At 39.1% G+C, this 14464-nt stretch overlaps 1 protein-coding gene across 1 annotated transcript; it reads left to right on the plus strand.

The window, feature by feature from the left end:
• Positions 1-2286: 2286 nt before the first annotated feature.
• Positions 2287-10832, plus strand: LOC138907962 (uncharacterized). Its single transcript, XM_070198589.1, has 3 exons — positions 2287-2855; positions 3269-3791; positions 10578-10832. Exons 1-3 carry the CDS (start codon positions 2287-2289, stop codon positions 10830-10832), a joined length of 1347 nt encoding a protein of 448 aa, XP_070054690.1.
• The last annotated feature ends 3632 nt before the right edge of the window (positions 10833-14464 follow it).

Here is a 14464-nt window from a genome sequence, read left to right on the forward strand (position 1 = left end):
TATTATCCGCTGGAATAACCCATACCACCTCTGCACCAAACATTCCGCCAAGTTGACAAAATGTGAGGATTCGAGGAAGATGAGATTTTGGCCGGTATGAGGAAGTTGTTTCTGGATGAAGAAGACATGGACTGCAGTGCAATTATTGAGGAGGAGGAGGAGGAAGACCTTTCCATTCAGACAGTGGGAGAAGGAGTTGTTCTCAAGAACTAGACCGCTGCACCATCCCGGGCTCGCCGAGTTCCTAGGTAGCCTGGAAAATTAGCATGACTTGTTTTCGAATTGTTTTGAGAATTTAAGACATTTTTAGTATTTTGTTTTAAAATAATTATTCGAGCCATCGAGTTATACTTGTTGACATTTTTAACGTAATATTAATGCATTATTGCCTTTTCATATTTAATATTATCTTTCTACATTCTTTTCAGCATTGTTATTACATATCCTGATGAACCTACGACGTTGACATGTAATGAGACAACGCGATATAAGGACAGTGATTCCGAAGATCTGGAAGATGATATAATACTTGAGGAAATTGTCAAAGAAGTATAGAATTTTGAAAACAAACCAAAGTCTAATTTGGAGGGAACTGAGGCTGTTAACTTAGGGGATTCTGAAATAGTCAAGGAAACTCGTATAAGCATTCATCTATCACCCTCAGAGAAGGAAGAGTATATCAGGTTCCTAAGGGAGTATGAGGACATTTTTGCATGGTCCTACGACGTTATGACTGAGTTAAGGACATCCATAGTAGCTCACAAGCTATTTACCAATCCCATGTGTCCACCAGTAAAGTAGAAGCTCAAAAAGTTCAAGCCATATATGACTCTGAAGATAAAAGAGGAGGTCACCAAGCAAATCAAAGCCAAGGTTCTTCGAGTGGTCGAATACTCGATCTGGTTAGCCAACATTGTGCCAGTTTCGAAGAAATATGGGAAAGTTAGATTATGTGTTAATTACCGAGATCTGAACAGCAATTTCTAAGGATGATTTCCCATTGCCTAACATACACATACTGATCGACAATTGCACCAAGCATGAGCTCCAATCTTTTGTGGATTTCTTCGCAGGATATCATCAGATATGGATGGACGAAGAGGATGCCAAAACCGCCTTTATCACACCATGAGGGATATATTATTACAAAATGATGCCGTTTGGTTTGAAAAATGTTGGGGCCACCTACATGAGGGCCATGACGACTAAATTCCATGATATGATACACAAGGAAATAGAGATGTACGTGGATGATGTTATCATCAAATCCAAAAGGAGATCAGATCATATAGCAGACCTGAAGAAGTTTTTTGACCGACTTCGAAAATACAATTTGAAGTTGAACTTCGCAAAATGTGCCTCCGGAGTCCCTGCTGGAAAGTTGCTAGGTTTCATCGCCAGCCGCCGAGGTATTGAGTTATACCCATCAAAAATCAAAGCTATCCAGGACTTGCCATCGCCAAAAAATAAGAAGGATGTGATGAGTTTTCTAGGACGCCTCAATTATATCAGCTGTTTTATAGCACAATCAACGGTGATATGTGAGCCGATCTTCAAGATGCTGAGGAAAGATGCTGCAACAAGCTGGACTAAAGAATGCCAGAAAGCCTTCGACAAAATCAAGGAGTATTTATCTAAACCGCCCGTGTTGGTCCCACTAGAACCAGGAGGACCTCTACTACTTTATCTGTCCATGTTGGATGGAACCTTTGGCTGCGTTCTAGGACAACATAACGAAACTAGGAGGAAAGAGCAAGTGATATATTATCTGAGCAAGAAGTTTACGCCTTACGAGGACCGGTACTCTTTATTGGAGCGCACATGCTGTGCTTTGATATGGATAGCCCAAAAGTTGAGACATTATTTCTGTGCGTACACTACATATCTCATATCAAGGATGGATCCACCAAAATACATCTTTTAGAAACACATGCCTATGGGTAAGTTGTCAAAGTAGCAGATATTGCTAAGTGAGTTCGACATCATCTATGTAACTCAGAAGGCGGTCAAGGGGCAAGCGGGCCGATCACTTGGTGGAGAATCCCGTAGACGGAGAATACAAACCATTGAAGACGAAGAGGTGTCGGTGAAGATATTACCGAAGCATACGATGGTTGGAGGATGTTCTTTGACAGAGAAACAAACTTTAAGGGAGTGGGCATCAGAGCTGTCTTAGTATCAAAAACCGATCAACATTACTCGGTATCCGCAAAACCCAGGTTCCCGTGCACCAGCAATATGACAAAATACGAGGCCATCATCTTGGGACTCAGGTTGGCCATTAACATGAACGTTCAGGAGTTACTGGTAATCGGAGATTCTGATCTATTGGTACACCAGGTACTAGGAGAATGGGATACTAAGAACACTAAAATATTGCCATCCTTGCACTATGTACAAGAGTTGATCAAGAGGTTCACAAAGATAGAATTCAAACATGTTCCTAGGATTCAGAACGAGTTCACAGATGCATTAGCTACCTTGTATTCCATGATACAATATCCAAACAAGAATTTTATCGACCCTATCCCAATAGGAATTCATAAGCAACCAGCCTATTGTACTCATGTTGAAGAAGATTTATACGGAAATACATGGTTCCACGACATCAATGAATACTTAGAAAATGGAGAATACCTAGAGAATGCTACACACACTCAGAAGCGTACACTTCGAAGATTTGCCAGCTATTTCTTTCAAAGCGGGGGAACTATGTATAGAAGGACTCTTGATTTGGGATTACTACGATGTGTCGATTCCAAGGAAGCATCTACATTGCTTGAAGAAATACATTCCAGAACTTGTGGACCTCACATGAACGATTTCGTTTTGGCCAAGAAGATATTAAGAGCGGGGTATTTCTGGATAACTATGGAAATAGACTATATCGAATATGTTCAAAAGTGTCACCAATGCCAGAAACATACTGATATGATACGAGTGTTGCCCAACTAACTCAATGCAACGAGTTCACCATGACCTTTCTCTGCTTGGGGCATGGGTATCATCAGACCAATTGAACCCGCTACTTCAAACGGACACAGGGTCATTCTGGTGGCCATAGACTACTTCATAAAATGGGTTGAAGACGCGTCCTATAAGGCTATGACTAAGAAGGTCGTAGCATATTTTGCCCGGGACTGCATTGTTTGTCAATTTGGAGTACTTAGTCAATCATTACTGACAATGCCGCCAATATCAACAGTGACTTTATGAAAGCTATGTGTGAAACATTCAAGATCAAGCATTGGAATTTTACATCATACAGGCCGCAAATGAATGAAGCCGTAGAAGCCGCCAACAAGAACATCAAGGAGATATTGAAAAAAATAGTGGACAACTACAAGCAATGGAATGAAAAGCTACCATTTGCTTTGCTCGGATACCGCACCACAGTTCGTACATCAACTGGGGGAACCCCCCACCTACTGGTTTATGGTACCGAACTCGTTATCTCTGCTGAAGTGGAGATTCCTTCCTTAAGGATCATACAAGAGGCTATGCTCAGTGATGCGGAATGGGTACGGAACCGGTATGAACAACTAGCTCTCACTGATGGTAAAAAAATAAATGCAGTGTGTCACAGTCAGCTCTACCAGAATATAATGGCAAGAGCTTTAAATAAAAAGGTTAGGTCAAGGCGATTCACACCGGGACAATTGGTGTTGAAACGAATCTTCCCATATCAGGATGAAGCAAGGGGGAAATTCTTACCCAACTGGCAAGGCCCTTACATGGTTCACCGAATACTAACAGGAAGAGCGTTTATACTTGCAGAAATGGATGGAGAGGTTTGGCCAAAACCAATCAATTCAGATGCAGTCAAGAGATACTATGTTTAAAACTATGTTTGTACTTTCTATTTGATGTAACATGAACTAGCTTGACATGATTCCCATTTAAGAAGGGATACGTAGGCAGCCATGTGGGTTCGGTCACATCATAATAATTTCTTCATTTCCCCTATGGTTAGAAACGGGGGCAAGATCGAGTTTGCCCGATCTCGTCGTATTTAGAATCGCCAAGGAATGTACTGCCAGAAGTATGCATATAAACTGCGGCAGAATTTTGAGGAGGACCCTCAAAATTCCGAGTTAAGGAGGTTGCAATGTCTCAGAAGCATGTCACAGTTGTCAAATCGACAAAATTATTTTTTCTCATGCATTATCACATATTTCAAACAACTACATTTTTATATAAACGATTTATCCCAAATGCATGTTTTTCAAAAATAGCATTCTTTCTATAGTCGCCAGACGTTACCCGGGGTGACTCAAACAGGACCTCAAGACAAGAGAAAAGGCAAAGCAAGGAATCAAGAACATGAACCAACCCCCCCCCCCCCCCAAAACTCACGATATTGCTTTGGATGTAGGCACAATGGACATAACAGGAACGCTCGCAAATATACACATACAGCAAGATCACTATCTTCACATCGGCAGAAGTCGACAAATGCAAACGCGTCGAGCAAAGAAATACTTTGCCCTCTCACATTTAATCATTGCACTTCTTGCATAGGGCCAAGCACTACCTCATCATTGCATATGGCTACGCATTTCCTTTCTCTGCATGAGACGTAACACTGTCTCTACTCTTTGCATGAGATTAAGCACTGTCTCTATTATTGCATAAGGCTAAGCATTGCCTTTCCTTGCATGAGACTAAGCATTGTCTCCATTATTGCATAAGGCTAAGCATTTCCTTTCCTTGCATGAGACTTGCATTTCATGGGCTGAAACATTGCCATATTATCCAAATGCATCACAGTCCGAAGGTATTATCCTCATAGCCTGAACACACTATGCCATGGCTTGAGGATCTCTCAAAATTGCATATCATCATTCAAAGGCGTCATAGTCTGGAGGCACCATTCTCATGACCCGAGGACACCATTACATGGCATGCGAATCCCTTATCATACGCTCCATGGTCCAGGACATCATAGTCTAAGGACAACATCATCATCGTCCAAAGATAACTCTCAAGGTCTGAAGGGAATTTGCGTCATGTTTAAATATTTTGCAATAACCCATATATATTCGCATGCATTGTGTTTTAAGTTTTGCAAGTAACTCGAAAGGTAACCGTTCTACAAACAGGAGCAATTCTCGCTCTGATTTCCGTTCACAACGTTCACATCCTTCAACCACCTCAAACGTAACCGATGATCAGCAATTGATTACCCTCTGTTCTATAACCATTCAAATACTTTCCTTATACATCCGTAAAGTTCAAATTCATATCCATAGCTCCACCTAAAATCATCTGTTAGTCACGACAATATCATATCCAAAAGATCCTTTTTTGAAACATACGACCACTCTTATAACAACTCCATCTGTTTCATTCGTCGTTGGATCCAGAACTACACACGACCTGATTTCCGTAATATCAGTGATATGCAGGAAACTCAAGAACCAGGGTTCAGCCCCCATTTTTTCAAAACACATCATTCCTCACTCACTTCAGACAAAATTGGTCATCATTTTGTTTACCCGACAACTTTTTCATCATTTCCGGGTAAAGAAAGGTAGCTGTTGCTACCCAATTTTACCCTCATATTTTTATAAAGGTCGTATATGCTTTTAAAATATCATTCCTTCACCATCACCAGGTTACAAGAGTCATACAAGTATTTTCTATAATTTTTCTTAATTTTTAAAACTTTAAAATTAATTTTCTTGCATTTAAATCATTTAAATATGTATTAATTACCTCTTTAAATTATTTTGTGATGCCTTAATCATCCAAATTTATTATTTTCATCCACATATATGTTTCATAATATTTTAATTTATCTTATATAATTATATTTGTATTTTTAAGCTATTTACACAATTTGTAAAAATAGCCTATATTCTATACATAATTGTATTATATCTTACTAAAATAGCATTTCTTATATTTTTATAATGTTAAGATGTTATTTTCAAGAATTTTACAGCATTAATAATATTTTATTACTTATTAGTCATTTTTCATAATTTAATTTTTATGAATTTCGTGTATTTAAATTGTAGCCCAATTTTGAGCTAATTTCGAACCAAATCAAGGCCCGAAATAGCTGGTCCATCTCCATTAACCCTTCACTAGTAGACCAAACTAAACAGCCCTTTTACAAACAAGGTCGCGACCCATCTCAATGACCCGCCCCTCTCTTTCTTTTAATCTTGGCCATTGATCTCAGAGATCAACGACCCATAAACTACCTCCCCCTTTTAATTAACCTCACCTGAACCCTAACCTTATTTTAATCGTCCGCCGCCCCTAAATCCTCTCTACTCTCTTCTTCTCTGAGAAACCCTAGCCGTTGTATCTTCGAATCTTCTCCAAATCCGTCCCCAAAATGGAATCAATCCCTGATTCCCTTACCTTCTATGAAATATCTCGTTGTTTCTTACAAGACTATGGTATTACATAGTACCTGCCCCATTTTTGGCAAGTACTGATCTCCCAAATCAAGTAACATCGCCTTCAAATTTTAAAATTTAGACTATATTTCGTTTGGATACATTCACTACCAGGCTATATGGGTCTGATTCAGTGATATTTCGACCATCTATGTTCTCCTTTTGAACTAGGGTTTGCCTGATTTTTCTCCTAAATTGATTCTAAATCGATTTCGCATGCTTTTCTTTCCTTATTTGTGTCTAAGCGACTATTTTTCCTTGTTTGCGTGTTTAATTTTGCTACTATATAAACCCTTCCCCTTATTCCTCTAGACATATTTTTTTAGTGAAAATTACTACTACTCTCTTATTCTTACTCGTCTTATACTACTCTGAGACTCAATCTCCTAGCCGGCTGAAATCCAAGGCCACCGGAATCCTATTATCGAACCTTTCTCAGCGTGAGCACTGCCCGGGGTTCATTCGAAACTCTTGGGAACTCTGACGCACTAAGATTCCTGGGTTCCCCTGTTCATTTTGTTGTTGACATTAAAGTGTTGCTGAAATTATTCCTCTTATTTATTTGTTCGTTAATCTGTAACTGGTAAGCACCTATTACTCTTGCAATTTCATATTTTATTCGTTTGAGTTCCTGCTTTGCATATATATGTCTCCGGGATTTGTTTGAACCAACATGATATTGTCTATTTTGAAGCTATTCTTAAGGCTCTATACTTTCTAGTAATCGAATTTGCCTATATGTTGCCTTGATTCTATTTTCTTAAGCATGTTTGCTCTAATGTGTATGTTTGAATGCTTATTATTGTTGCTTATTCTGAGTTCAGCTTCTTACTTTGTTCTGCACCTGTTCTAATTCTTCTTGAGTCATTCATGTGCAACTTTATATTTCTCTAGAATTAACTGCTGATCATGGTACTAGCCCAAACATGTTTTCCCTGCTACTTGTAAACTAATGCATGTTCTCTGCCTTGTCTTGTATCTTTGTAATATATCAATGCATGTGTTTCAGACCTTGTTAAGACATTCCTGTCCAACCTGCTAAATTCCTTATGTTGTACTGATTAGCTAAGGCATGTTTCCATGACATTTAAGTTCTAATATATGTTCGACTTATGCAATCCTGTGCTCTTCAATATTGTTTGAGACCTTTGGGTAAACGTCATAACCAGCCTCTCCTCTCATGTATAGCCAACCAGTGCCAGGTCCAATACGAGCCTGTCTTGCTTCTGAAAATTAGCATGTCTCTTATATTGTGATTAATGTTCAGCATCCTAGAGTTTCTCCCTGCTCCATTAAGAAATTTATCGATCATGAGTTTGTTCTGTTACGTTTCTCCTTTGGGTTTTTATGATAGGCACTTTCAAGTGATGGTTGTGCTTTGTTTGGTTCTTGCCTGAGTCTGCTAGACCTTCAACTAAGGTTCCCTAGGTTGATCTGAATCATGCTTCATTTTGAAATTTTATGGAATGGTTTGCTATCATATCACTCTTAAACTTTGTTTCTAGCATTATAAGCATAAACCTGCCTTATACGTGCCCTGTGTGCCTTACAATTTAGCCTGGTTCTGTTTATGTGTCTTGGCCACAGCTGTTGTTAGCTACAACTCTAAGAATTAAAGTGTTTAAGTTTTTTAGTTATTCTATAATTATTCTGTCACCTATATGACTGATTTGGCATGGTTTAGGTAAGTAAGATTATTCGTTAAGCCTAGTGTTGGGCCCTATATGTTGGGTTTGAGCATGGAACTCAGGTTGCTATGATAGTCTGTGTCGCTGAATAATATGAGCAACCCCTACCTTAAGGGAGTTTTGAAGTATTATTTATGTTGCACGGGGTGATCCTTTAGGCTAAAACACTTAGGACCCCCCCCCCCCCCCTTTATATGCTTGCTATTTACACTTAGTTATTTAATATAGACTAATGCAGTTGTACACTTGTAATATTTAAGACTTGTACCGATTATTTATTGTTATGTGTTATAATAAGAGTCTTAAATTTATATATTTTTCATTGCTTATTTGATCACCTAGCTTAATTACATAATCCACATAGTTTAGAATTCATCCGGGACCCACAGTTGTGGACCTCGAAGAGTGCCTAACACCTTCTCTTTGAGGTAATTTGAGCTCTTACCTAATCTTTGGTGATGTAGACTAGTTAAAGTAGAGTCATTTACAAACAGGTGCCCTAACGCACCTTAAAATTGTTAGGTGGAAACTCTTCTATTTTAATACCTCCTTTAAAAGAGTTGTCACACCTCGAAACCTGCTTTCGCGAGAAAACGAGGGGAAACACCCTAACCTCGGGCTGAACTAGGTCTACTGACTGCATTGGTATGACCTCATGAACCTGGTCAACCTAGACCTGCTGCTCTGGGGTACGAGCGGTGGGAGTGTGTGCTCCTCCCCCAGTCTGATATGTGACAGGAGTGAGTGGTATCAACCCTGCCTGAGCCAAAGTGCTGAACATGCTCAGAAACTGGGCGAGAGTATCCTGGAGGGTTGGTGCAGTAACAGGCGTCTCAGGTGCCAGCCCTCTAACTGGAGCTACTGGTGGCTCTTTTGTAGAAGGTCGTGCAGGTGCTCTGGCTGCACCACGTGAACGTCCTCAGCCCCGGCCTTTTGTGACTCTAACAGGGGACTCGGATGTCTGGTCATTTGATGGTAGGCTATAATCTCTTATTTTAGTCGCTTATTACACTCTAATTTACTGCAATTTAATTGAGTTTGAGCTTTAATCGCTAGTGTTTTGCACTTATTGTGTGTTTTATGTATTGAAGGAGTAATTCCTAGTGATGTAGAAGTTATGGAGCTAATTCGAGTGATTTGGAGCTTTGAAATCTAAGTAAAAGCCGAAGGGATTAAGCCGGGATCGCGTTCGGGGGTCGAACACCACGTCTCGATGTCAAAATCAAAGCAAAAATCCGGACTCTAAGAAAAGTGTACAACCGTGGTGCGTGGCGCGCTATGCCTGTGCAAATTCCTGCCTTCTGTTAGACATCAACTCTCTGGAAAATCCCACTAACGCCCCGCATGGCACGTCGCCCCATGCGGTGTGCCTGTGTAGTTTTTACAGAGTATTTTCCTATCAGGAAAAGGTGTTTTTGTCTGGGCCTGAGCCTACTTAGTATAAATACATGTAAAATATTATTTTATGGACTTTTGACACATCTAAGACCTAAGGAGGCTAGAGAGAAGGTGGAGAAGCAAAAGCACAAGGGATTCATCATTCAATCCTCTCTCAAAACAAGAGTTTGGATCGTTTTATGTTTTTTCTTTATATTTATGATGAATTACTCCATATATATAGAGTAGTTCTCTTTAGGGATTGATGGATTTGGTGTATTGATATATGTTTATGGTTATTAACTCTAGTTTTTATGCATTGAATCGTTTTGGGTATTTTAATTGTTGCATCTATATTCATATGTTCATGTAATCGAGAGAAGCATACTTGTGATATCTTTGCATTATCTTGTTGGTTGAATTCATGAATTCTTTTTAGTAATCAGAAGAGGCTAGTTGAATTGTTGATTAAACTTAGTTAGGAGGATAATCAAGAGAGGTTCAGCAAAAAGACCAATCCACTACGAATTCTTGCATATCTTCACGTGCTTAAAATAGGTTCACATTGTGAGGTTGAGACTTAATCGAGAGAGGAGTTTCTACTAATCAATTGATCAAAAAACCAAGTGAATTCGTGAGACTCACTTAAACAGTAGAAGTAAATTATCTAGAGTTAAATCCTAAACATTTGTCTTGCACCTAACCTATCAACCCTATTTTCTCTCATTGATATCTTCCTTGCTTACTTTAGTTCGATTGTCATTAGTCAATTAGCTCTAGATTCTTAGTTAATTTTAGTGTTGATTCATATAATTCTCAAATGTTGATCATCTTGGATAGCAATCTAGCTACAACCTACGAAAATACTGTTTAACTCCAATCCTTGTGGATACGATATTATACTATAATATCTTTGACTAGCGAGCATATTTAAGTGTGTGTTTAAAGCGCGTCAAATTTTGGCGTCGTTGTCGGGGATTGTGCTAATCCACGAATTTTTATTTTTATTTTATTTTATTTTTCCCTTTTTACGTTTGGTGTTCTTTGACTGTGCGCAAGCTATATGTTAGATTGGTACATTACATGATCTTCTGGTAAGGAATTGCAACCATACGAACCAGAAATTGAGAAACAATTACGACAGTTGAGGAAGGAAAGAAATCTCATCGAGAAAATAGAGAAGGTTGGGGAATCCTCAACCAAGGAAGACATGGCTGGAGATGATGATAATGTTGATTTGGCTGCGAGAGAGGCAGCCCAACTCAAAGAGAAAGCTACAAGGGATGCTGAAGAAGCAACACTTAAAGATGCACAAATTGCTTATGATGAGGAGAGGGCTCGAAGAATGGCTTAGAATCAGCCTGTGGGTGCAGACCAGTTCGGAAACATAGCTCCTGGCCAAGGGAGACCACTTGGTGATTATGCTAGACCGGTCTACAACCAAGGCTTATTGAGTGTGAGACCACCTCCAGTTGCAGCCAATAATTTTGAATTGAAGAAAGGGTTGCTCCAAACCCTCCAAAACAGTTGTATCTTCTGAGAAAAGATAAACGAAGATCCAAACAATCTTCTGATGGACTTCAAGGAGATAATGAACACCTTTAAATATAATGGTGTGTCACAGGATGCAGTTTATCTAAGGGCATTCCCCTTCACACTTAAAGATGATGCAAAACATTGGTTTCGAAGCTTGCCCCAAGGATCGATTAGAACATGGAAGGAGATGACAAGAAAGTTTCTTGCTAAATATTTCTCCTTAGCTAAAACGGGCAAGTTTAGAAGAGAAATCCATAACTTCTGCCAGAATGAGACTGAAACGGTGTTTGAAGCTTGGGAGAGGTTTAAGGAGATAGTCTGCAAGTGTCAACATAGCGGAATTGAACTCTGGATGCAACTCCAGGACTTTTGGGATGGATTGACACCGACCTCAATGAGAACATTGAGTAATGCAGCTGGAGGCCCATAGATGAAAAAGACTCCAGAGGAGATAGTCACTATTCTTGATGAGTTGTCTGAAGATGCAAATCAATGGCCGTCTGAAATTGCTGAAAGAAGGAGATCAACTAGTGTTCACCAGGTTGATGCTAACACATCTGTGCAGGTACATCTTGATGCGATGGAAAAATAAATAAGGAAGCTGACCTTAGCTTTGATACATAATGAGCCTCATGCAGCATGTGACATATGTGGAAGAGGACACCCTACTCATGAGTGCCAAGCCTCAACTAAGGAAGTTAATGTTGTGGGTAATTACAACTTCAATGCAATGGGTTAGAAGCACCCCAGTTTTTCATGAAGTTCGCCTGGGGGTAAAGCAAATGCATGGAAACAAAATAACTCCAGATTTCAAGGAGCTCCTGGTTTTGTGAATCAGCCGAGACCGCAGTTTCAGCCTCAACAACCAATTCAGTCTAGGTTAGAAGATCTAATGAAGTCATTCATTGTCAAGACTGATAAGAGATTAGATTCTCATGGCGCAGCTATCAAAGAACTTGGGACAGGTTTGCATAACTTGGAGAGACAAGTGGGACAAATTGCAACTATATTATCTGAGAGAAGCCCAGGTACTCTGCCAGCTGATATTGAAAAGAATCCCAAGGAAATGGTAAATGATGTGACCTTGAGAAGCAGGAAAGTGTCGAAAGATCCCACTCCAATCCTAAAAGAGGTGATACCTGAAAAAGAAAGTGAGAAGGAGCTGAAAATTGAAGATGGTAAGAAAAAGAAAGGTAAGAAGGGAGTAGAGAAAAAGAAGAAGGAGGAGACTTCAAGAAGATAGGAATCTAATGAAGAAAGCAAGCACATGCCTGCTCTACCTTTTCCCCAAAAGTTATATAGAGAAAAGCTGGACAAGCAATTTGAGCGATTTCTGGATATGATGAGACAAGTTAATGTAAATCTGCCATTCACTGAAGTTCTCTCATAAATGCCAGCGTATTCCAAATTCTTGAAGGAGATCCTGACGAAGAAGAGGAAGATAGAAGAGACCTCAGTGGTCAAGCTCACACAGCATTGCAGTGCAATCTTGCAAAGAAAACTCCCACAAAAATGCGGTGATCTTGGGAGTTTTACTATACCTTGCTCTTTTAGCACCCTTAACTTTGATAAATCTTTATGTGATTCTGGTGCCTCAATTAATCTAATTCCATTGTCTATTTATAGGAAGCTGGAGAAGGAGATTAGAGAGATAATGTCGGTGCTAATATCTTTGCAGCTGGCAGACCAAACGACTATAACACCCGAGGGGATAGTAGAAGATATTTTGGTGCGGGTGGATAATTTTGTATTTCTTGTAGATTTCATAGTGATAAATATGGAGGAGAAAAAAAAGGTCCCCCTCATCCTAGGAAGACCATATTTAGAAACGGGTAGAGCTATACTGGATATACATGATAGAAAACTCATGCTTAGAGTGAGTTAGGAGACAGTGACGTTTGAGATAAATGTAGCAACTGGAGTGAAAAGGAGAAGTCAATTGCAAGTGTTGAGTGGAAGGCGAAGAGTTCAAAAGAGAAGGTTCCAATGATTGAGAAAGATAAGTATGGGGTGTACCCCAACAAGGCTAAGAAGAAGTTGTCAGCGTAGATGTGTGCACTAGTTCGAGCGCGTGGAATGGAGCCCGACTTCGATTCAGACCCCGACTAGAGATTCAGGGAAGCTTCCTCTACCTTATTCTTTTTAATTGTGTATCATGGTGATATGCCACAACTTAAAGCGTGGGGTGGGGGATAATTGTATGTTGTATGTATATGTGTTAGTTTTGTTAGTTGTAGTAGTTGGAAAATTGAAAAAACCATAAAAATAAAAAAATAAAATTCGATTTTTCCCGACGATGGATATCATTCGACGAGTTTCTTGAGGGATTAAAGTCCAAAGAAAAAAGACAAAAAGATTTTATTTTGTTAGGTAGTGTATTAATTCCCCCTTGGTTTTTCTTTTTTCCACAGTTCTTTTTCAAGGTTTTTGTTTGAACCGGGTGTTGTTAGTTTTTATTTTTGTTAGTAGTAGGAAACCTTGTGCTGTGATTTGAAATGAAAGCAATATCTCTTGACTTGGTTATGCCTTGAGAATAGTGAGTGCTTTAGTTGTGACACTTAAGATCAGTTTTGGACTCTTGTGTAAGTACCTTAAATTATATAATCTTAACTTTGCTTAACTGCTTTGACTAGAGTGTCTAAATAGTCCGATCCTGGGTGAGTAATGTTCCATGTGTGAGAGAGGTTTGTGTTATTCTGTGCATTGCAGTTGATGTCTAGAACTTGCCCCGTGTGTTTGCAAAGCGAAATAGTAGTTTTATTCAGTCTTGGAAGTGATATAGGCGTTTCTTTGTTGAGCAAATTATATGTTATTACCCACCTAATTGTTATGTATCTTAGTTAACCTCGTTGAGCCTGTAATCTTGTTTCTTTGGCAACCACATTTCAAACCCTACCCATTTGTTTAAATTGACCATCTATTTGAACCTTGTACCTCTCTTGAGCACTTGACTTTGGTATGAACTTTGTAAAAGTTGAAGTGTGGGGTGGTTGTGTTGGCTTTTGAGTGGAAATAATGAAATAAGGAGAAATGTGCAATGTTTTGAAAAAGTAAGAGCCACTTGAATTGAAAAAGAAAAAAAAATAAAATATTGTATTGTTGTGCAAAATATTCCATGATAGTGGTAAATCTTGATGTAATTGTGCTTTAAAAAGTTGGGAGTTAATGCGTCCTTATGTGAATGTGGAGTTATGGTTTGACATAAGTGTGGGGTTTTGAATGTTAAATTGTATGTATTAAAGTGCTTAGGGAGGTGTAGTCACTCTTATATCTAAATGTATCCTACCCATCCCGCAACCTACATTACAACCAATTAAAGTCCTATTTGATCCTTGACTGAATGAGCTCGATTAGTTGAGTAGTACACTACGGGCAAGCCTATGGTTCATCGTTTGTGGCATATGAATGTTATTTTTGAGAGTGAGTGAATTCTTTCTATCTTGTGGTCCT

Source organism: Nicotiana tomentosiformis, chromosome 3 (assembly GCF_000390325.3).
Source record: "Nicotiana tomentosiformis chromosome 3, ASM39032v3, whole genome shotgun sequence".
Classification (NCBI taxonomy): Eukaryota; Viridiplantae; Streptophyta; class Magnoliopsida; order Solanales; family Solanaceae; genus Nicotiana; species Nicotiana tomentosiformis.